At 45.4% G+C, this 21,616-nt stretch overlaps 1 protein-coding gene across 1 annotated transcript in view; it reads left to right on the forward strand.

Moving 5' to 3' along the window:
* Window positions 1–21,616, forward strand: part of myt1lb (myelin transcription factor 1-like, b) — a gene marked incomplete at both ends in the record, with an annotated part of 52,768 nt that overhangs the window by 10,208 nt on the left and 20,944 nt on the right. Inside the window, 4 exons of the mRNA XM_083682770.1 lie at window positions 8,241–8,686; window positions 12,534–13,664; window positions 16,792–16,926; window positions 20,857–20,947. Of these exons, the coding sequence (XP_083538896.1) occupies window positions 8,241–8,686; window positions 12,534–13,664; window positions 16,792–16,926; window positions 20,857–20,947 (1,803 nt within the window). The remainder of the gene's footprint in view (window positions 1–8,240; window positions 8,687–12,533; window positions 13,665–16,791; window positions 16,927–20,856; window positions 20,948–21,616) is intronic.

The following is a 21,616-nucleotide window of genomic DNA, read 5'->3' on the forward strand; positions in this document are numbered from 1 at the left end:
GAGGGTGTGCTCTGATTCTGAACAACCCTCCCTCCACTCCTGCCAGCCTTGCCACCCCAGTGCCTCCTTGTGCAAATCCAGATAAGGTCACATTAATCAGAATCTGCCACCTCCCTCCAAAAAAGCGGCCTCCGTGCCATCAACCCCCTGCTGTGAAGTATCCGTCACAGAGATGGACATTTCCATATTTAATTGAAAGCTGTATTTCATGAAAGACGAGAGAATGTGAGTGCAGAGCAACATTTTGAAAATCTGACAAAGAATGGCCGAAGCAAACTGAAGTCAGGGTACTTCACAGCTCCAGTATTTTTTGCAATGGTGATGATACTTTTAGTTTGCAATGATAATGCCTCTGAGTCACAAATTTGGCGGGAAGAGGTTGTTTCTCTGCATTTTGTGTAATTTCCGCTATTTTGCTCTTTCATAGTCAATGGTGGATTCAGACAGCTCTCCGGAATAAACAAAAGCCCGGCACTATTTTTTCGACAGTGTATACATTCTAAAAGACACATTTTCATAAAGCCACAGTCTATGAACTAACACGAAACATATTCAAACACATTTTCAAACCAAGGCCCTCAAATAAAACGTGACGTAGTCACACTTCCCCCCCGCCGTTCTTTCTATTCGGTTGCCATTTGTTTATTTTTTCCAGTTTTTTTTTTCCTTTGTTTTTTTTCCCAATGTGCTATTGTAACAAGCCAGCTACCTTCCCATGTCACACCGCCTGATAAACAGGTGGTGTTTACGCTTCCTGCCTGTTTTTTTATTCCACCTCCCGAAGGAGAGACATCAAAGGGAATGAGAGATCATGTGTAGCGGGTGCCGAGGATGCCAGGGGGATGTGCAACTGAAGGGGGGGGGGGGGGGGTCCAGGGGGATGTGAGACTATGCGGGTAGCCGCTTAGGGCCCACTACAGGCTGTGCACATCGTGACCTCTCACCCCCCCCCCACCCCCTCCTCCCCCTCTCCAATCACCCGCTGCTAGCCTGCCCTCCCAATGGCACGGCTGCCAACTAAATTACATCAATGTCAAGAGCCCCTCTTCTGCTGGGGAAATGCAGCGAGCCCAGTAAACAAGTCGACAGAACAGAACAGAGCAGAACAGCGTCGGGGGGAGGGCATGAAAGTCTGGCTTGGAATTGGGAATGGATTACATTCCCAGAGTACATTCTGTTCTCTGATGATGTTAGATGATTATTAGGATTCAACTGCACTATCATGGCCAATGTAGTCTTAGAACCTTCATGGTTCTAAGTTTTTTTAATGTTTGTGATGCGTCCAATCATGTATGGAGTTCTGAGGTGTGCGGGTATGACCTTTAGTGTGGGTAAAAGAACTGTCTCAAGCTCACCTGTGAAGATGGCCAATGTATTTGTTGTCACCACAACAGGACATCTTTAATGCAAAATCATTATCAACCTTACTTTTAAGGGTTTTGAAGAGACTCAAGATAATTAAAAGCATACACTGTAGATACAGTGATTACTTACATTGACTCCAGAATGTCTCACTCTGTGAATTTACCCACGTAAACCACCGATTGCAGTCAATAAAGAAGGATAGACAACAGGAAGAATAAAACGTCTGGTCCAAGATGGCCGCAGGGTCTGCAGCAGCTTCTCTCTGCGTCTCCGTGTTCGAAGTGATTGATTGAGGTAATTACGTGAGTGGAGAGACTCTTTACCTGGATGATCCAGGAGTGGATTTAGACAGATTGCTTCAATACATAAGTAGAATCTAGGGTGTGATTAGGCTACCCCTTATATGTCAGAGTGTAAATTATGCAAATCAGATTATATGGCATATTGAGATTATCACATGAACATGTAGCTATCAGCTTCCTTTTTGATGTTTCTTATTCCCGCCATACAGTAGTATCCATACAGAATTATTTTTGCCCTACCACCACCCCCTTCTGTATTACATCATATTACCATCTTTATCATTAATGGTCCGTTCAAGTGGCCCTCTGAAACTCCCCACTTCGATTTTGCGTAGAATTGTGTGTAGTGAAGTTTCTGAGATGCTTCCTTGTGGGTAAACTCAGGTATCATCCAAGTAACATATTTTCAAGTTGGAAATTTCCCAGTTTCCTATTTCCAAGGAGCACTTCAGCATAATCATTTTCCCAAGCTGGCAAAGCTGACCCTGAGGTGGAAAAGCGATGTATTAAAAAACTGACTATAGGTACTAAGTAGCTACCCTCAAGTCAGTCCCAGGGTTGTGAATATGTTGAACCCAGTCCTGTCTCATCCCCTCTGTATCCCTGTCAGTCCCAGCACCCCCTGGATCCCTAATCCTCCATTCCCTCTGTGAGGGTGTAATCACCAGGCCTCAGATACCTCAGAGGGCTGATGTCCTGCCTCCTGTCTGGGCTTGTAGGGTGTGATATGGCTGAGAGGGGCTCTGGGAGAGGCTGCGGGCTGCTGGTGAGGTCCTGGTGAGGGTGGGGGTGGGGGTGGGGTTAAGGAGCTGAAGCTGGGGATGGGGCTGGGGCTGGGGCTGAGGCTGGGGTTCGGGTTTGGGCTTGGGCTTGGGCTGGAGCTAAGGCTAGGGTTGGGGTTGGGGTTGGGGTTGGGGTTGAGACTGGGGCTGCGGCTGCAGCTGCAGCTGGGGCTGGGGCCGGAGCTCAGGCTGGAGTTAGGGATGGTGTCGAAGCTGGAGCTGGGGATGGGGATGGAGTTGAGGCTGGGGCTGTGGCTGTGGCTGAGGCTGGAGCTCAGGCTGAAGCTGGAGCTAAGGCTTGGGGCTTGAGCTTTTTACTGGGGATGAATATATGCCAAGGGTTAAGGCTAGGACAGAGGCAGAGGCGGGGGCTCAGGCTAAGGGTGGGGATAAGCCTATATATGGCTGGGGCTGCCCAGCAGGCTGAGTTGTATAGTCATCTGGGTCTGTGTCTGTCTGCAGGCGGCTGATTCCTCTTGGCTTTTTCCCCACTCTGCTTCGTACAGTAGCATTGGCTGTGTCACCACTACAACGCACCACTGCAAGTAGGACTTCAGTATTACACCAGCGATGCTTTACGATACGCTCTTTTCATCTCTGTCATAGATATGTAATGTTATGTACAGTACAGGTGTGTACGCACAATACAACATTGGGTGTGCTCTGCAAATGCATGTCCATTGTACCCAAGCAAATTATGTTTTTTTTTTTTTTTTTTTTTTTACAAGAAAGACAATTTAATCGTTGTCTAAGTTAGGATACCCTGATACTTCTCTGCTTTGAACCTTCTCTGAAATGACTGTACCCGTTATTGTGGTTAGTCTGCGTAACCGTATTTGATCATCCAGGTAGAGATCAGCAGTCAGAGCAAACAGTAAACGCCCCAAATTGCAGTGGTGTGTCTGAGCCTCCTGCAGAACACCATGTCTTTTGTTCTCCTCTTTGGGGAGAGAAGTCTGTCAGGTCTGAAATGATCTTCCTTCTTTCCCTTTCTTTCTCTCAGTATCTCTCTTTCCCTCTTCCTCTATCTCTCTCTCTTTCTCTATCTCTATCTATCACACACACACACACACACACACACACACACACACACACACACAACACACACACAAACACACACACAGTCTCTCTCACTCTCTCTCTCTCTCTCTCTTTGACTGGCTCCCCGCCTGTCTGTGAGGATAGCAAATCCCTCTTGGATTCCTTGAGGATATCACCATGGAGACGGCGCTCTGCCACGCGTGCCTATAGATCCTGCTGGGTACGGGCACAGCGAGAGGTTTCTGTCTCCTCCACAACTCTGCAGAGGAGAGAGGGAGGAGAGGGAGAGGGAGGAGAGGGAGAGAGAGAGGGATTGAGACAGAGTGGAAGGGAGAAAGTGGGAGAGAGAAAGGGAGGGAGAGAGTGGGAGAGAGAGAGTGGGAAAGAGAGAGGGGGAGGGAGAGAGAAAGGGAGCGAGAGAGTGGGAGAGAGAAAGAGGGGGAGGGAGAGAGAAAGGGAGGGAGAGAGTGGAAAGGTATCTGATGCAGAGAGAGAGGGAAGGAGAGGATTAAAGACAGAAAAAGAGATGAGAGCGAGTCATTTGATAGACGACAGGGGGAGAGAGAGAGAGAGAGTGAGTGTGAAAGAGTGAGGAGAGGTTGGGGGGGTAGGAAGGGGGGAGACAGATAGGGAAGAGGCAGCTCTCATCCCAGTGTCAGGGAGACAAATAGCACATGATGCTAATGACCGGCTAAAGCTTGGGCCCCCGGTGTGAACAGCCTCTAATATGGCTACTAATAAAGCCTCCGTGTATAAGACTCCTCAACGGGTCCTCACTGTCACACAGTATTAGCCACACACGTGTGCTCACATGTACACACACACACACACACACACACACACAGACACACACATACACACACATACACACACATACACACACACACACACACATACACATACACATACACACATACACATACACACACACACACACACACACACACACACACACACACACACACACACACACACACACACACACACACACACACACACACAGCAGGCTCCCCCTCAAACCCGTGAGCTCTCTTGAACACCCCCCAAATGGGTTCTCTTTACAGTTTCAATAGTGTTATTTCACTGTTATTCGACCACTTGTTCCCTGTTCAATGAATGCAGTTTATCCAGGCACCTTGTTATTTTTAAGGATGTCCACTTCAGAGAGGCCTGTTTGTGATGTGAGGGTCTTTTCTGTTTTGATTGCTGCCTCTCGTACAGCACCCTCCACTTCAAGGCTCCTACTTCTGCTGTCAAGGGAAGAAAAGAAGCTGAAAAATGTCTAATGGCAGTTTTTTCTTCTTGTTCTTCTTATTCTCCTCCACACAATGCCCCCCCGGTATGTCGTTATTGAAATGGCACTTAATTACCTGTGGAAATTTAATTGCGAGGCGCGGGTGAGTGGGATGTTAGTGGGTGCTAGCGTCGCCGCTGACAACGGCGTGCGATGTACCCAAGGTCATGCTGTGACAGTGCCGGGGGAACGAGGGATATCGGAGATGTCGGGCGGGCGCGGCGGGCAAGGCAACGCTTCCTGTGGTTTCGTCATCATTGAGCTTTTGTGTGTGTGTGTGTGTGTGTGTGTGTGTGGAGGGGGGGGGTGGGGGTGGGGGGGGGGTGCGAACGCACCTCTCGCAAAGTCAGGGCAACCTCACAACTAAGAGACAGGAGGAGGGCATGTCAAACCTGGGTCTATTTTTGGCCGGGACGCCACATTCATTCGTGCGATGAAGAGACATTTGCATATCATGCATAATGTCATTGTTGTGAATTAATGAAATGGAGCTTTTAAGTGAGGTGGGGGGATCGTCGGTTCACCGGGGAGCAAGGTGTCACTGTGTCACTTTCAGGCCGAAACTTTTTTGCATTACCATAGAAACAAAAACATTGCTGTGTGTCCTCCACATCACCGTGTGAGCGACCCCTTTTATGACACAACAACAGTATATTTAAAGCCAATGTTTCAACACAATTAGCAGTATCGAAGAGGTGTGTGTGTGTGTGTGTGTGCGTGTGTGTGCGTGTGTGTGTGTGTGTGTGTGTTTGAGAGCGATTCAGGTGAAAACCCATTAATACCTGTCAGCTAGGGAGCCCCGGTGCGTTAACCACCTGGTAGCACTGCAGCCTCGCCGCCATTTGTTTGATGCATTGCAAGGACTGCCTCATCGGTAAAACCATCCAGCCGGACCAAGAGAGATGCGATGGGGGAGGGAAGGAGGGAGGGATGGAGGGAAGGAGAGAGGCAGGGAGGGAGGGAAAGAGAGAGGGAGGGAGAGAAAGAGGGGTGAATTTCCACAGTGCCCATGCAGACCCCTTCACTCCCTCCCTCCCTCCCTCACTCCTCCCTCCTTCCTCCTGCTTCTCACCTATCGTCCTCCCCCGCCAGTCTGCCTGCCTTTGGCAGTATGCAGCCTGCTGGGACTGGCCCTTGATTTATTTGGAGGCGCTCCGGAATGGGGCCGGATGAGTGGCATTTTAATGTGCTTCTGAGATGTTTGGTCACAAGCACTATTGATCACGGGGGCGTAGAGCCCCCCCCCCCCCCACCCCCACACACACGCACACACAAACACACACACACACACACACACACACACACACACACACACACCCAGGGGAGAGGCCCTGGCTGTCAGGCAGGGAATGAGTTTCCGTGTGGGCTTAGATTAATGAAATGAGGCCCTGGGTTCTGGGTGCTAGGGGTCAGACTATAAAGTAATCCCTGGGACTGGTGAGATTGAGGCTGCCAGTCGGTCTGACGCTGACTGAGTGATGGACGGACGTCTTGGGCGGTCAGGGCCTGGGATGCTGCCGCAGTGTATGTGTGTGTGTGTCTGTGTGCGTGTGCGTGTGCGTGTGCGTGTGCGTGTGCGTGTGCGTGTCTGTGTCTGTGTCTGTGTCTGTGTCTGTGTCTGTGTGTGTGTGTGTGTGTGTGTGTGCGTGCGTGTGCGTGTGTGAAAAAGGAAGGTGAAGCAAACAAAACACTCCAATTTCCATCCATGTTGAAAATGAAGTACACATATTAACAAACCGCCATCACCTTGATTGGAGAAGGCTTCAGATAAATGCCACACATCGGCCCTGAAAAGTGAAAGGCACTAGTTCTCCTCTTCCGACTATCATAAGCGCTGATAAGATTTCTCCTCCACTCCTTCAAACCCTAATGGCATTTATTTGTTCACATTAGGGCCTATTGGATGCAGCGCGGGGACAGATACACATTATGAGCTGGGGAGAATGAGAGTCAGGCACATTTCACAGCTGACTAGTCCCTGACTAAGCACACCCGACGCATGTTTGACTCTTTCACACTCCAACGATGATAGGGGGGACTACTTGACACCCAAACACACTGCACAAACCTCATTGGGACCCTGTCTGCGTGGGTATGCTTTATGGAGATGTTGGGTGCCTTACACCCACAGGCATATGCATACATACAAGCACACACACACACACACACACACGCATACACACAGTATGCACGCACACATATACAGACGCACACACATAGGCGCATGTGCGTGCACACACACACACACACACACAGACGTACATAAATCATACATAAATACACACAAACACAAACACAAACGCAAACGCACACACACACACACAAACACCCAGGTCGGTGCAGGCTCCAGACTCCCCGAGGTTTGATGAGTGAAATGGATTAAGCCCCTATGATCAATAGCCTGAGCGAATACACAGATTATCAGATTAACATCAGTCCCCCTGCTGCCAAGTGGTTCCAGAGAATACATTTAGACCGTAGGTGCCTTGGCCAGATACAATTAATTATACCTCAGGTTATTTTTTTTACCAAAGACTATGTTATACAACGTATAGGCCTACGGTGTACTTGCATGTTTCTACGTGGTTAGAAGGTCTATGCCTGAGGGAGACCACATCAGGTCATTAAACAATCATTTTCTGGGTCATGAAAGGGGTTATGAATGTGAAATGAAAGCGTTGTTTTTATTTACCTCAAAAATCCTCATTCCACCTCCTGCAATCATACACGAGTGAACGGATGGCAATTAGATTGTAATTGTGCAATTGCTAATGATGATGGGCGCAGTTAGGCCTCTGTTAAATAAACGTTGATTTCATTGTCTCTCTGGTGACACAGGCAAAGCTTTTCAGCAAAGAACTGAGGTTCTTACTTTGTTCTTAGTTCCTCAGTAAAAGTGAGAGGAAAAAACTGTTCTCCAGGGCACCAAAAAGAGTTCTTCAAAGGGTTCTCCTACACTACAGGGACAAGCCGAATAACCTTTTTTTCTAAAAGTATATTTTTTTGTAGCCTTGGTCACTCTACAGGCTCCAATTTGCTGGAGAAAATAGTGTTGAGCAGAGCAAAAAATACCCAACAGCTCAGAGTATGATTTTGAATGTTTTTGAGAAAACCATAATTATTCTACTAGAGTTTTAGTAAACAGTCTGAATATGCAAATGGTAGTTGCAGTATTTGAAACTCCCATTGTCTCACCACATCTACTTACGGTTAAGAAGGCCGACGTTTTGGCACTTCTTTGCACATGCAAATGGAAAATGTAAGTGTGCGTAAGTGTGTCTTTTGATCTCTGAACAACCTTGCCTGCTTAGTGCTTGGGAGCTGTCTGGCCCGTCGCTGTTGAACAGAAACCAGAGCTGGCTGCATTAGCACTAGAATTAGTGGCTAAGCCAGGTGAGGTGGATAGCAGCTAGCTGCTAACAGGCTAATGGCTCCTTTCTTATCTCTCCCCTGTAGTGAGTACGGCTGCCCCCTGGCCAAGAAGAGGAAAACACTGGACAGACAGCCCCTGGAGCCTGCCCCCAAAAGGAAAGCCTTCATAAACCACATGGACAACTCCACTATGGAGGAGTGCTACGAGACAGATGGAACAGAGGAGATAGATGACAGAGAAGAGGAGGAAGAGGAGGAGCAGGAGAGAGAGGGAGTGGAGGAGGATGAGGAGGAGGAGGTCGAGGAGGAGGAAGAGGAGGGGTACTCGGAGGACAATGAGGAGCAGATGGAGCAGGAGGAAGTAGAGGTGGAGAGAGGGGAGGGAGAGGGGGAGGAGGAGGTAGAGGTGGAACAAGAGGAGGAGGAGGAGGAGGAGGAGGAGGAGGGGGTAGAGGAGGATGAGGACGAGGAGGAGGACGAGGAAGAGGAGGAGTATGAGGAGGACTATGACGAGGAGAGTCGTGGCCAAGGTGAGGATCCTTTGCATTCCTTTGTTGCACCAAATACATGTTTGCATTGGCCTAGCTAGGCAATGTGTTTGTTTTAGAATATTAATGAACGTAAATGTCAGTGATTCACGGTCATCAGTTACAATACATTCTATGTTGAATAATATATTCAAAGTATATTAAGACATGTTTTGTCCATGTGCTGTGCTACATTTGATAGTGTGTGATAATTATCTCATGCATACTGTTTACTTACAGTAGATATTGGTAGATTTCTCATAATTCTTCCTATATTGATTAAGTTTGCTTTTTGCTTGCATTTATGGTCATTTCCTTCCATGTACTGTGCATTGGGAAAGTGATCACATGCAATTCTATATATATAACAACATACAACCATGTAATGAAATCCCAGCTAGGCACAGCACCTTGAATATATTATTTGGTTCACACTGTGATCAGTTATTCCTTTGATCTTGTTTGTTTCGTGTTTGAGTTATTTATTCATCTATTTCTTTGTACATTTTGTATTTATTTTTTAAACCTATATGACTAGCTACTAGATGTGAAACATAATTTTCAGAGCTTGATCAAACATATCACTTGGAATGAAGGGCCGCTTCGGCTGCATACTGCTCTTTTTTTTAAGAGAGGCTCTGTAATTTTGGGTGATTGCTGTTACCTGCAGACCAAGCTATCTTATACAAAGGCTAAAAGCAGCCTGGATCTCGTTCTCTCTCTCTCGCTCTCTCTCGCTCTCTCTCTCTCTCACACACACACACACACACACACACACCCTGCGGAGATGGCAGTTTTAACACCGTCCATGGTAGTTGAAAGCAAACCACTGTCTGTCAAACCCACCTAATCTCAGAGAGAAATGCCTTGGAAATGGAGGAACGAATCTCTCCAAACATTACATTAAAAGCCACAACAGTAAATGCTAATGTAGCATTCATGCACTGACATCATGTCAAAGGACAATCAGGGATTCAAACAACAACGAAGCGGTCACCCCGCCACTTTTTTTGGCAAACAGCTGAGGGATGGGGCTGGAGAAATGTAGCCACTCTTAAATAGACAGAGCTATGGATGCAAGGACTGACTGTAAATGAGATTAAAATGATATAGTTTCACCATGTTTTGAAGCTATACAGTCTTTGTTTACAATTACATTGTTTACAAACAATAGCGTAAAACAAGCATATATTTTGGTGTCTGATGGGGTAAGACAGTTGAACTAAGCTCATGAGGCATTCATAAGTTATATTCTTCAAGAATTGATGGCTATATATCATTCATTGTAAAGTAAAACAAATATTACCAATCCCAGATTGTCCCTTTAATAGGTGTCAGAGAGTGCAGAGACGTGTCTAGAACAGTAGTTTTGTTAGAAGAGCAGTTCCTCCACGTTTGTACTCATCATAGAAGTTACTGTGGCAAAGCCTAGAAAATAATCTCTCCACAGAGAAGACTGTGTAGCCAACGTTATGTCTGGGTTGGAGACTGGGGGCGTGAGAGACGTTCCCCTCCATGTGTTGTCCTCCCCCTCTGACGTGGCCAAGCACCAGATTTGGCAGGTTTCTCTCCAACAGATTCTGCTTTGCACCCCCACTTCCCAGATAGGACCTGACAGTGCCTTCAAATCCAATTAAGAGTGGAGATCTGAGAGAGAGGGGTGTGTTAACCCTTATTGGTGTGAAGCTCTCCCTAATAGAAGTGTTGAGGTGTCTTAGCCTCCACCCTCACTCACTGTATCTGTATTCTCTCTCTCTCTCTCTCTCTCTCTGTTGGACATGTGAGTACAGAGAACATCTCCTCGGACTGACGTTTATTGGACGTTTATTCCACAGCCACGGGCATCGGTTTTAGTGCTCATGGATGAACAACTGTAGGACTCATGTAGGAATTGTGTGTGTATAGTCTACCTGGATATGCCATGTTGCCCTGTTCTTCCTCCGATCCTGCATTGGGGGTGTTTGAAAAAGTGGGTCTGAGCAAGGCACTGCGCATAATCACTGATTTACAAATTACCTTGTATTTCAAACAGCTAGCCATTAAGTGGTTCTTACTGATAAAGATGAGCAAATCTATGCAAACATAGAGATTGTCAGTGAATGGACTCTAGTCAGGGTCCTTGCTTCCTGTTCTGGATGCATACCTTGAATTCCCTTTCATCCTCTTGGTCACTAAGCCATACTGCCATCTGGAGATGGGAGGATGAAATTGCACATTTGTCCGTTTTTTTTTTCTTTCTCGAAATGTAGATAAGTTGCTCTACTTGCATTATCATTTCTCCGTTATCCTTCAAGACAGAGGTGCTAGAGGCAGATTCCAATCTTGGAAATGTAATAGAGGTGGCATTGTTATGGTTCTCTGTGGTTCTCAATGGGATGCATACCGCTGCGTTGCTAATCCAAGCCAATTCAGAAGAGTGCAATCTCTCTGTTCCCCCCCTTCAATCTGTTTCGCTTCCCTATCCCCTTTGTGTACCTTGATTGCTCTTCAAATTGCTTTCCTGGGCCATGTTTCAAACCATCACAAATGAAACCTCTGGCGGGGTGCTGTTAGAAAGCTTCCACTGTCAAAATATGTGCTTGGTCATTCGTGACTGTTCTCTCCCCGGTCCAGAGCCCTCACCCAAGCCTGTGGTGTTGCTCTCTCATTAGATACACACAGAAAGTGTGTGTGTGTGTGTGTGTGTGTGTGGGGGGGGGGGGGGGGGGGGGTGCTTGTGTTGGTACGTGCTTGTGTATGCATGTACAGTGTATGAGCTTATCTCCAATGGAAATGTTCATGTTCACAAGCATGTGTATTGAGATTGCCAACCTGTCTTGAACCTGCCGATAATTAATACTTCATCACGGAAGATTACACTTCAGTAGTACTTTTGTCAGGTGATTTTCTCGCTCCCTCGAGAAATCAAAGTCACACTGAGTATTTCTATGTAGGCCTCTGGGTTTTTCTCTCTGCAGGAATGTAAGTGGCAATAGTATGACACCAGTGTGAGCAATGTGCTCTTGACGGTTCAGAACCGTGAGAGGGGCGATGGGAAGTGTTCCAGAGAGTGGGTGCCTGAAATTACTGACAGGAGAGGTTCAGTAACCTTTTGCAGCCTGTCAGAATCAATTAAGCAGTGAAAAGAATGCTAAAGATTCTGTTGATTGGGCAAAAAGCGCCTTTGCTGGAAATGGGTAAATGGCAAGCTTTAGGAGTGCATTTTATTCTATGAATGTAATGGCACATTTCACAGTTAACATAGAAAATGAGACAGGCAATGGTTTTAACATTAAAAATGCTCTCCCGCTCAAAAGATTTCTTGCTGAGCTTCTCTACACTTTCCTTGACTAGATTGCTCAAATCTGCAGCTTGATGCTTAATGTTAGTTACTTAGACATCAACTAGACAGATATCAACAGCCACAATGTGCTTGTTGTAGAAGAGGAGTCCTTCCCAATGGCTGGAGGGGTGAATGACATGGTAAATGTAAATTCTTCTTGATGCTGTATGTATCCAGACACAAACAGTCTTCCAGTTTCAAAATACATTGAATGAATAAGGTCTTCAAGGTTTAGACCGCCCTTTCAGGGAATGTCTGTAGGTTGCTGTGTTCTTGGACAAGGGTTGGTACAGAGACTCAACCAACGTATCTCACTGGAAGAGACTTTCCAAGCCACTATGTCACTTCCTCTGCTGATTCACAATTCAGTTCACAAGCTACCGTTAAGATCCTGAAAGTACATTAATCGTGGATGCAAAGAGTTCCTTATCCAATTTATGCGGGCCAAGCCCCGAAATCAGATTTACCAGTAAAATAGAATGACGGAAATTAAATTACAAAGCATTTTGTTCTTGTTCTTTCCTACAGAGGACGATCAGATGAGCCATGGTGGCGGCGGTGGTGGCAGCCATCCCAAATCCAGTCAGACGGGGGAGAAGGATGACAACAACAACGAAGATTACGAGAACTACGACGAACTTGTGGCTAAGTCTCTGCTCAACCTGGGCAAGATCGCAGAGGACGCTGCCTACCGGGCCATGACAGAGTCCGAGATGAACAGCAACTCCTCCAACAGTGCCGAGGAAGAGGAGGAGGAGGAAGAGGAGGAGGAGGAGGAAGAGGAGGAAGAAGAAGAGGAGGAGGAAGAGGAGGAGGAGGATGAAGAGGACGGCGAGGGGGCCCACTCGCAGAAGGCCCAGCTAACTCTGGATGTAGACAGTGACGTGGTGAGGGAGACTGTGGATTCCCTCAAGCTGCTGGCGCAGGGACACGGGGCTGTGCTCTCTGACAACCTGGACGGCCAGGAGTATGAGGACGAAAATGGGGAGGGAGGTGGTAACGGATGTGCCCGAGGACCCGGACAGGGTGGTAGTGGCGGGCAGGGTAAGACAAACAGCAACGGGCAGGTGGAAGAGAGTGACGAGGAGGTGTGCCTGAGCAGCCTGGAGTGTTTGCGGAACCAGTGCTTTGACCTGGCACGCAAACTAAGCGAGACGCAACCAGCCGACCGGACAGGACACCCCCAGCAGAACCACACCGCTGGGGGAGAGGCACAGCAACATCCTCACCAACAGGGCTACGGGGACCTCCAGCAGAGCTCCGAGGAGAGGAGGATGCTGGAGAGGAACTATTCTGACATGGTCAACTTGATGAAGCTGGAGGAGCAGCTGAGCCCGCGCTCCAAGGCCTTCTCCAGCTGCGCTCAGGACGACCGCTATCACAGCCGCAACCACGACCGGGACGAGGAAACCACCTCGGTGACGTCGGACCGCTCGGAGGAGGTCTTTGACATGACCAAGGGCAACCTGTCACTGCTGGAGAAGGCCATCGCACTGGAGTCAGAGCGTGCCAAGACCATGCGGGATAAGATGGCCGCAGAGGCCGCAAGGCGGGACGGGGTGAGGTACCACCACCAGGAGCACGGCTCGCGACACGGCTACGGTGAGGAGCGCAAAGCCCGGCTCCACGACGGCATGAAGAAGCCCTACTACCATAAAGGTGAGTAGGCCTACAAACGGCTGAACACACACACACGAATGCGTACAGCGCACACACATACCGTACCCAACTGAACTTGCCCTAAATGTGGCACATCTGCAGTCAAGTTTCATCATTTTTGACAACGTAAAAGTAATTTGGACTTGGAAGATGATGCATGAGACAATTCTTATGGCTCATTTAGCAGCAGTGCACCGACTGTACCACTGTAAGCTGCCACAACAGCAGACATGTCGACACCAGCTCTATCACCTTGCTCAGGTATAAAATGTATGTCAGTCTGGTAAAGTGCACTGCTTGGCTTAGCATCTGCCCTCTGTTTCGGAGACGGATGGCTCACGTGCCTACTAGAAACCTCGCTATGACCCCGGGACAAGCTTTTTCAGCCAATTTAGAAATTCGCATTTCGACAGCGGCGGCAACGGCGGCAGCGGCGGTAGCGGCAGCAGCAGCTTATGTTGTTAAAATAGGCCAGCATGGCAACATCAGAGGGTAGGCTTGTCAGGCATAAGTAATGGCAATCTGCACGGCCCGTTAGGACTGCAAATCTCATCCCTGCGATACAGGCTGGGCTAAAGCTGCCTATTTTTAAACCTGAGACATAGAAGTAAAATAGAACCCTGCCGCCTCTGTAAGAGAGTCATATAGTCGAACTAAAATTAGGTTTTAGGAAATATACCTCTTTCTATGTTCAAAAAGGGAATAATCAAGAGTGTGTGTTTTTTCTATTGGTTTATTTCGTGCATCTTTCTGCTGTGGCTAGTCTATTATTGGCTGTTAGACTTTCATACATTCATAGTGTACTCGTATACTGAATTCTCATACAATTATGTTTCAAGGTTGGTTGTTAATTTCAAACACAATGATCCTGTACATGATAGATACCGTATTTACCTCAATGGCCTCACTGCCCAGGATGGGGGACATTATTCATACTTTACCCAGACTTGAAGGCCACAAAGTGACATTTACAATTGGTTGTTCGTGTGCTCTCCTCGTTACGCTTCGATTATTACAGTCATAAACATTATATTAGTGTAACAATTCTACACAAGATAAGGGGAGTAATGCATTTCATAGACACACACAAGAAAGAGGTCAGATAAGAGCAACAAATATGAAGGTTCTAATTCTCAGCAGGCTCATATTAAAACAAAAATGCCACATAAATGCTAATTTCACAAACACGCTGTGGCCCCTGTATCTCGCTAATGTCGGAATAATGAGAGGATGTGTGGCCGTTGCGTCACGATAGCATCTTCCCCCTGGTGAGATAGCAGCAGACACTCATTGACCAGGGTTCCTGTATGATTTATAAAAATCATTGTTTCGAGGGAGAGACTGGCAGCTTGAGAAAAACACGAGGTGGAGACGGAAATTGAACAGTATCAGAATGACCGATAACGAATGACAGGCACACTGACTGCACATTAATTATCCAGAGATGGTATGGTAATGGGGGCCATTTGCTATGCAAAGCGCGGCCTGTCCCCAGGCACGATCGATATCCTCTGCTTTCTAATGTGCATTCCACTTGACTGCCTCCACTCCCTGCCATGAGGCAGTCAAGGTGTAGACTCCATGGTGTGTGTGTGGGTGTGTGTGTGTGTGTGTTTGAGTGTGTATGGGTTTGTGTGTGCACATGTCTGTCTGTCCTTCTGCCTATCCAGCTATCTGTGTGTGTGTGTGTGTGTTGATATGCAACTATCGCTTCATTTCTGAGACTGTGATCTATTTCAAACACAGTGCACAATGAGAGAGAGAAAGCCAATTACCCTGCTCTTTCATATACAGTTTCAGTCCTACAATATTTCGCACTACTTTATGTCTATAGCTACAAAGCTAGACATGACACAGCCACACTGTACCAGCCCCATGTGCCCCGATATGACATCGACAGAGGAAGGACCAAACTGTACAAGGGGATAACGAGGTGCTTGTTCTGATGTATGATGTTCTGATGTGTGAGACGGGGAATTCAACCAGTGACTCACTCCCAATGTACGAGTAGGTGTATAAGATCTGCTCTCTCTCTCTCTCTCTCTCTCTAACTCTCTCTCTCTCTGGGGGGGAGGAGGGGGGAGTACCAAGTTACATCAGTCTCTAAAACTTTAATTAGCGGTCTGTCTCTCTGTGGTTCAGGCTAAGAGCACCTCTCTTTCCTCTCTTTCTCACCACTCACGTGTACTGGCCCTCAAATGGGCTCTTACTGTGTGTGTGTGTGTGTGTTATCTGATATGCCATTCATATGCTGTAGCTCACAAGCAATATATCAGCTAAGCTAAGAGGTCCTCAAATCGTAACGATCATGCGAACACAATACAAAGCTGTTCAATGCGTCACAATGAAAATAGGGAACGACCAAGCGCCAAAGATCAATCTGCAACCTTGTTTTCCTAACTGATGTCATTTGAAGGTGGGCTGAGGCACCTGAGAGATGATGTGGGTTGGCATGGGATGGCTTCATTGCTTTTGGATGGTAACAGTAGCTGATCAGGTTTTTCGGGGAAGGGAGAGGGTGAGGTTGGGCACAGGAAAGACAATCCCCTCTGGTGTGTGTGTGTGTGTGTGTGTGTGTGTAGGTGTGTGTGTGTAGGTGTGAGATTCATAGATGGAGCCACACCCAGCTCTTCTCATGTGTATAGTGGATATGAATCTCTGACAAAGAGACAGGGGTTTCAATTGATCAGGTCTCTTTGATCTCCATATAAACTAATTTGATCATGATGGTGTTTATCCATTTAATTAACAATATTAACATGTATCAGATAATAAGTAGAGAAAGTCAAACTTACTTCGGCTTGAGCACAGTAACATATGTTCCTTTGGACAGCTGTGATTTCTTTTCAACAAGACATTAAATACCCCTGAATGTGATGTGAAATATGTTCTGTTACCTTATGCTATATTTTCTGGAACTTCCCTTGTGACTCAATGAAATCTGTTCTGAGCGCGAGATGCCGCTTTTAGCCGCAAACAACTCTGACGTTGTTTGGTTGCTATGGTTTCACACACACAATTCACTGGGATCAAGTGGTAAAATGCAGCAACGAAGCAAGGTAATGTATATAACGCCTCTGGCTTTGTCTCTGTGTGTGTTTGTGTGTTTGTGTGTGTGTGTGAACAGATTCATCACGCTCAGAGAAGAAAGACAGCCGATGCCCGACCCCAGGCTGCGATGGCACGGGTCACGTGACAGGGTTGTACCCTCACCACCGGAGCCTGTCTGGGTGTCCGCACAAAGACAGGGTGCCACCAGAAAGTAAGAACATCAAACACGCACACACGCACACACACACACACACACACACACACACACACACACACACACCACCCACCTTGCCTGTTCACAAAGCCTGTGGCTCTTCAGTTTGTATGATCTAGAGGGATCTGCATGCTCCCAATGAACGTGGAATGTCTGGATGTTGTTCATTGTGGCTGCTCAATCTTTGTTGTGGTTGCTTGTGTGTTTGTTATTCAGGTGGCGAGTGCATTGTAAGGTCATTCAGGCTCCAGCTGGTCTCCTTTTGTGACCTTTGGCATGGGGTCATGGGTTTGTTTGTTTGTGTCAGTCTAAAGCTGATTGCCTGCCCAGTGTACCGTCTAACGATGAGGGGAAATGAAGCCTCGGCGGTCCAGACTTGGCAGCAGCGTAGAGCACTCAATGGTGGGACTGTCAAGGAACTGTCAATCAATGATCTACTGGACTGCATGTTGCTCATTGTTCCACTGTCTTACCTAAACCAGTGATTGACAGTCGGTGATAGTCCCACTCACTATAAGATTCATAGGTCTCATTTACTACACTGTAAAAAAATAATTAATGAAATAGCAAACATTTTATGTTTTTCCACAGACATTCACAGACCCTGTTCACAACGATAAACAATAATAAAAAATAAAAAAAATTATTACACTCTCAAACAACCTTAATTACCGTAATTGTACATTTAATTTTATTTCACTTATAAATTAAATTAAATGAATATTTATTCAATGTTAAAATAGGCAATTTCTTATGTTTAAAAATGCTACAAAGCCATTAAAATGAATGTACAATGAAAGATATGTAATGTTATTTCACAGATATTGATATCTTGTTCACAACAATAAACCGCTAAAATATAGTTCATTACACTATCTCAAACATCAGTAATTACCGTTATTTTCAAGACATTGACATTTATTTTCTACCGAATGTAGAATAAAAGATACATTAGCTCTTTTTTCACAGATGTTGATCCAAAATCGCAAAAATAAACTGTAATAGTATGGTAATTTACATTAAAAAGATACTTCACTATTTTACACCTTATAATCAGATGGTTCTTTACATTGAACGTAGTGGCCGATTTTTATAAGTATTTTACGATTTATAAGTATTTTTACAGCTTAAAAACTATTTAATTTTAACATATAAATTGTATTATTCCGACATTCAAAATTAGATTTTAATGTTTAATATGCGTAAAAGTCTGTAAATTAACTATATGATTCTTTATTTTACCTAATGTAAATAACTGTATTTTTACAGTTCTCTGTTCTATGTTCCTAAAAACAATGTTATTTTACTGTAATTTGACAGCTTTTGACTGGCAACCCTGCCTCTTGAATTTCTACCTTTTGTTACTTCTTTTTATTATTATTTTTACAGTGTACTGCTGTATTTTCTGCATATTTTTCCTCCCCCTGAATTTATGCCATATCTGTAGTACATTTTACAATTATTATTTCAAAAACTCTGTGCTGCTTTAAAGTGTTCAATGGTAAGTCAAATCAACAGACTTGCTGTTGTTTGATTGCCAATAATAGAGTTGGTTTTATTCAAAAGGCTTGAATGTGCTCATCGTCACCAATGAGATTGATTAAGCCTCTGTCAGGCGCACAATAAGCCCCATTCATTTATTTGTATTTTTTGCTCAATTAAATTCAGTTGAATAAAGGGGAATTATCATAGCTTTGTGCAGTGGATCAACTGGAGTGGCAATAAACATTAGTCTCGAACGATGAGGGAGTCTGGAGTTTTCACCCTGGCTATTTGGTCTCATTCACCTTGTGCAAACTTCTCTATAAAATCTCCTTTACACATTTTATTCACCTGCAGTAAGACAGTTATGATCTGCCATGACCCAGACTGCAATCAAAATAAAGATATATTTGATAATGGCAGAGAAATTAGTTTGCATAAGAGATGGGCTTATAAATGTTTCCAGCTATCAAACATGTCTCTTGTGACTCTCAGCAGCATGGTAACAGCTGAGGTCTGTGGCCTGAAATGTGTGCTCCGACCAGTTTCAAATGGTGAGAGTCTTTGACCTTGAGGGGATACAAACCCCCAAAAAAGGATTTTGGAATAGGTTTTAATCGATTGTCACTGAATCTTTTGGATGTGATGTCCGTGTTCCCAACTCCTGTTCGTTATTTGTGTTGACCGAGCTGACTTTTGGGGGGGGGGGGTGATACAAACAATACATTTTGGAAATGAAATGAAGGATACATTACCAATGATTTCCTCACTCTATACTCATTGTGGGTAGTCCATTTCAGTTGTCAATTTTGGGGATTTTTGGTTACCAACAGGTTGCCATTGTGACACACACACACACACACACACACACACACACACACACACACACACACACACACACACACACACACACACACACACACACACACATTATTCTATACTTCTAATCCCACATTATAGCCTAAATGCTATTGAAAGGTGACCTGGTTTGAGGTATTGACAGGCCTCTGCTTATAAAATAATTATTTACCATCGAGAAGGTTTCACTTTTGCTATTCCATTGGTTCCATTGTGCCAGGCAAACTCAATCAAGCACAGCTTAGCATTGAACCCAAGCCATCACACTGCCTGCAGGGCTGACTCACAGCACTGGGAAAAGCCCCTCCTCCGATTAACACATTTGCTGTGCTGAGTGGGCAATGTATTATTAATGAAATATCTTAATTTAATTTGGAAATCACACAGTGCGGCAAGACTGTTCCCAAGGAAATTTTAAATACGAAGATTAAATGATGTCTCAGATTCCTTTTAGTATTATTATTCTATTATTCCTTTTAGTATTTGCTCATTCAACGTCTTATTTTTGTTGAATTTTTAAATTAATTTTTAATTGCCCCCACAAAGTATCACTAGTTTTTTTGTTTTGTTTAGTTTTTTCCTTCATCAAAATATGTACCCACTGTCGGAGTGAGAGTACAAAATAATACTAAGCTGTACAGCACAGAAGGGGATGGGAGCGGTTCATTGATGGCCTATGTTCCACAAAGAATGCAAAAGCTTAAGTAAGTGTACATCGCATACTCTGCAGGAATCGAAAGGCTTTTGTTTGTGAACAAACCAACCATTCCTAGTGATTATGTCTCTTTGTCATGGGCAGGGAAAGCTGTGATATATCATTGCAGTGCCTTTTGGCATGTTAAGGTGGCAGCTCCTCATCCAATTACTTCTACTGAGCTCTAATTATAATGTCAGGGGGTGAGGATGATGAGGGTCAGAGTTTAAGGGGGTGATAATGATGAAGCTGACGCTGAGAGGAGTTTTCCCCGTACCGTGGGCATGGAGATGACCCTTCCCCACACTTCCCCTCTGGTGGTTCTCAACCGGGTCCTCTCTCTCTCAGACATCCTTAGATCATTAATCTAATTGGCTGCCGTTGGGGAGTTGAGACAGTTATGGACTGTCTTAATGGTAAACGGTATTGAACGCTGAAGTATCTAATCATATGTGGATGGAAACAGAGCATACTCGATCAAGAGAGCGAATCCCTCTATTTGTCTGGTATGATCCATTGATTTTGGGCATGTCTGTTGTTGCATGGTTGGTTGTTATGCGTTTGCAGCTCTGTTGCTTGCATGCTTCAAGCTTTTTCTGTCTTCTATCTACGGCTAGGTCCTACCACTCTTTAATGGCTTCCTTATATTCATAACTCCTTCTTCCATGAATACTGATGTGAAAGGGCGGGAAAGGTGAACACAATGTTACAAAGCCAAATCTGCCCTTTCAGACGAGTGTTCACGAGAGGTGAAGGGAGGAGGTCATTTTAGATTGCTGGGACACGGTCCTTAATGATGATGATAATAACCAAGTTGCTCACACACTAATCGTTATGTCTGGTTGCGGGGCTTCTAACCTTCCCTATCTTTCGCTCTTCTTGTCTGTCTGAAGTCCTTGCTATGTATGAGAATGTTCTAAAGTGTCCTACGCGCGGCTGCACAGGACGTGGTCATGTCAATAGCAACAGGAACTCCCACAGAAGGTGAGTTGCCAGGCAGCCATTTTCAAACACATTGCCTCCTCCTTCGGTTCAGTTTCACCCTTTTTTTCTCTTCAATGGCTGGTTATTATTCTTCACTGGTTATCGTCTGGACATCCACCCTATTTATCTTTGATCCTGCCAGATGTTAGTGTTTTTTTCTTCTTTTTTTTTTATTCAGTGTCAATCCGTTATTTTATTTTTATTTGTGTCCCCAAGTTGCTAAGTTGCTTTTTGTGTATAATACTGATGCAGAGAGACTTAAAAAAAACATGTATATTACTATGTGCATTATTTGTCCTGAAACAGAAACTTACCAATCTAGCTTGCCTTGGAAATGTCCATGGAAACTATTACCATAGTTAAACCAAATTCAGTGCCAACATACAGTATAGACTGAAATTACAAATGAAATAGAAAAATCCACACACTCAAAGTGGAGAGAAGCTAACTGTACTTGTTTGAATGGTGAAACTACAGGTTTGAAAGGTGAAACTGAAATAGCAGTGTCCTCCACTCTGCCGTCAGACAGGGAGAGGTGGTGGTAGTGAGAGAGGAGTGTCGCCCACAGCAGATGTTGTGGGATTAAGGGTGTAGCTGCAGCCATTAGCACCTCTTCGATACCCAGGCACGGGGACAGGAAGGCTGCAGACCTGGGAAGACTGGAGCACC

The sequence above is a fragment of the Argentina silus genome (assembly GCF_951799395.1).
Source record: "Argentina silus genome assembly, chromosome: 13".
Lineage (NCBI taxonomy): Eukaryota > Metazoa > Chordata > Actinopteri > Argentiniformes > Argentinidae > Argentina > Argentina silus.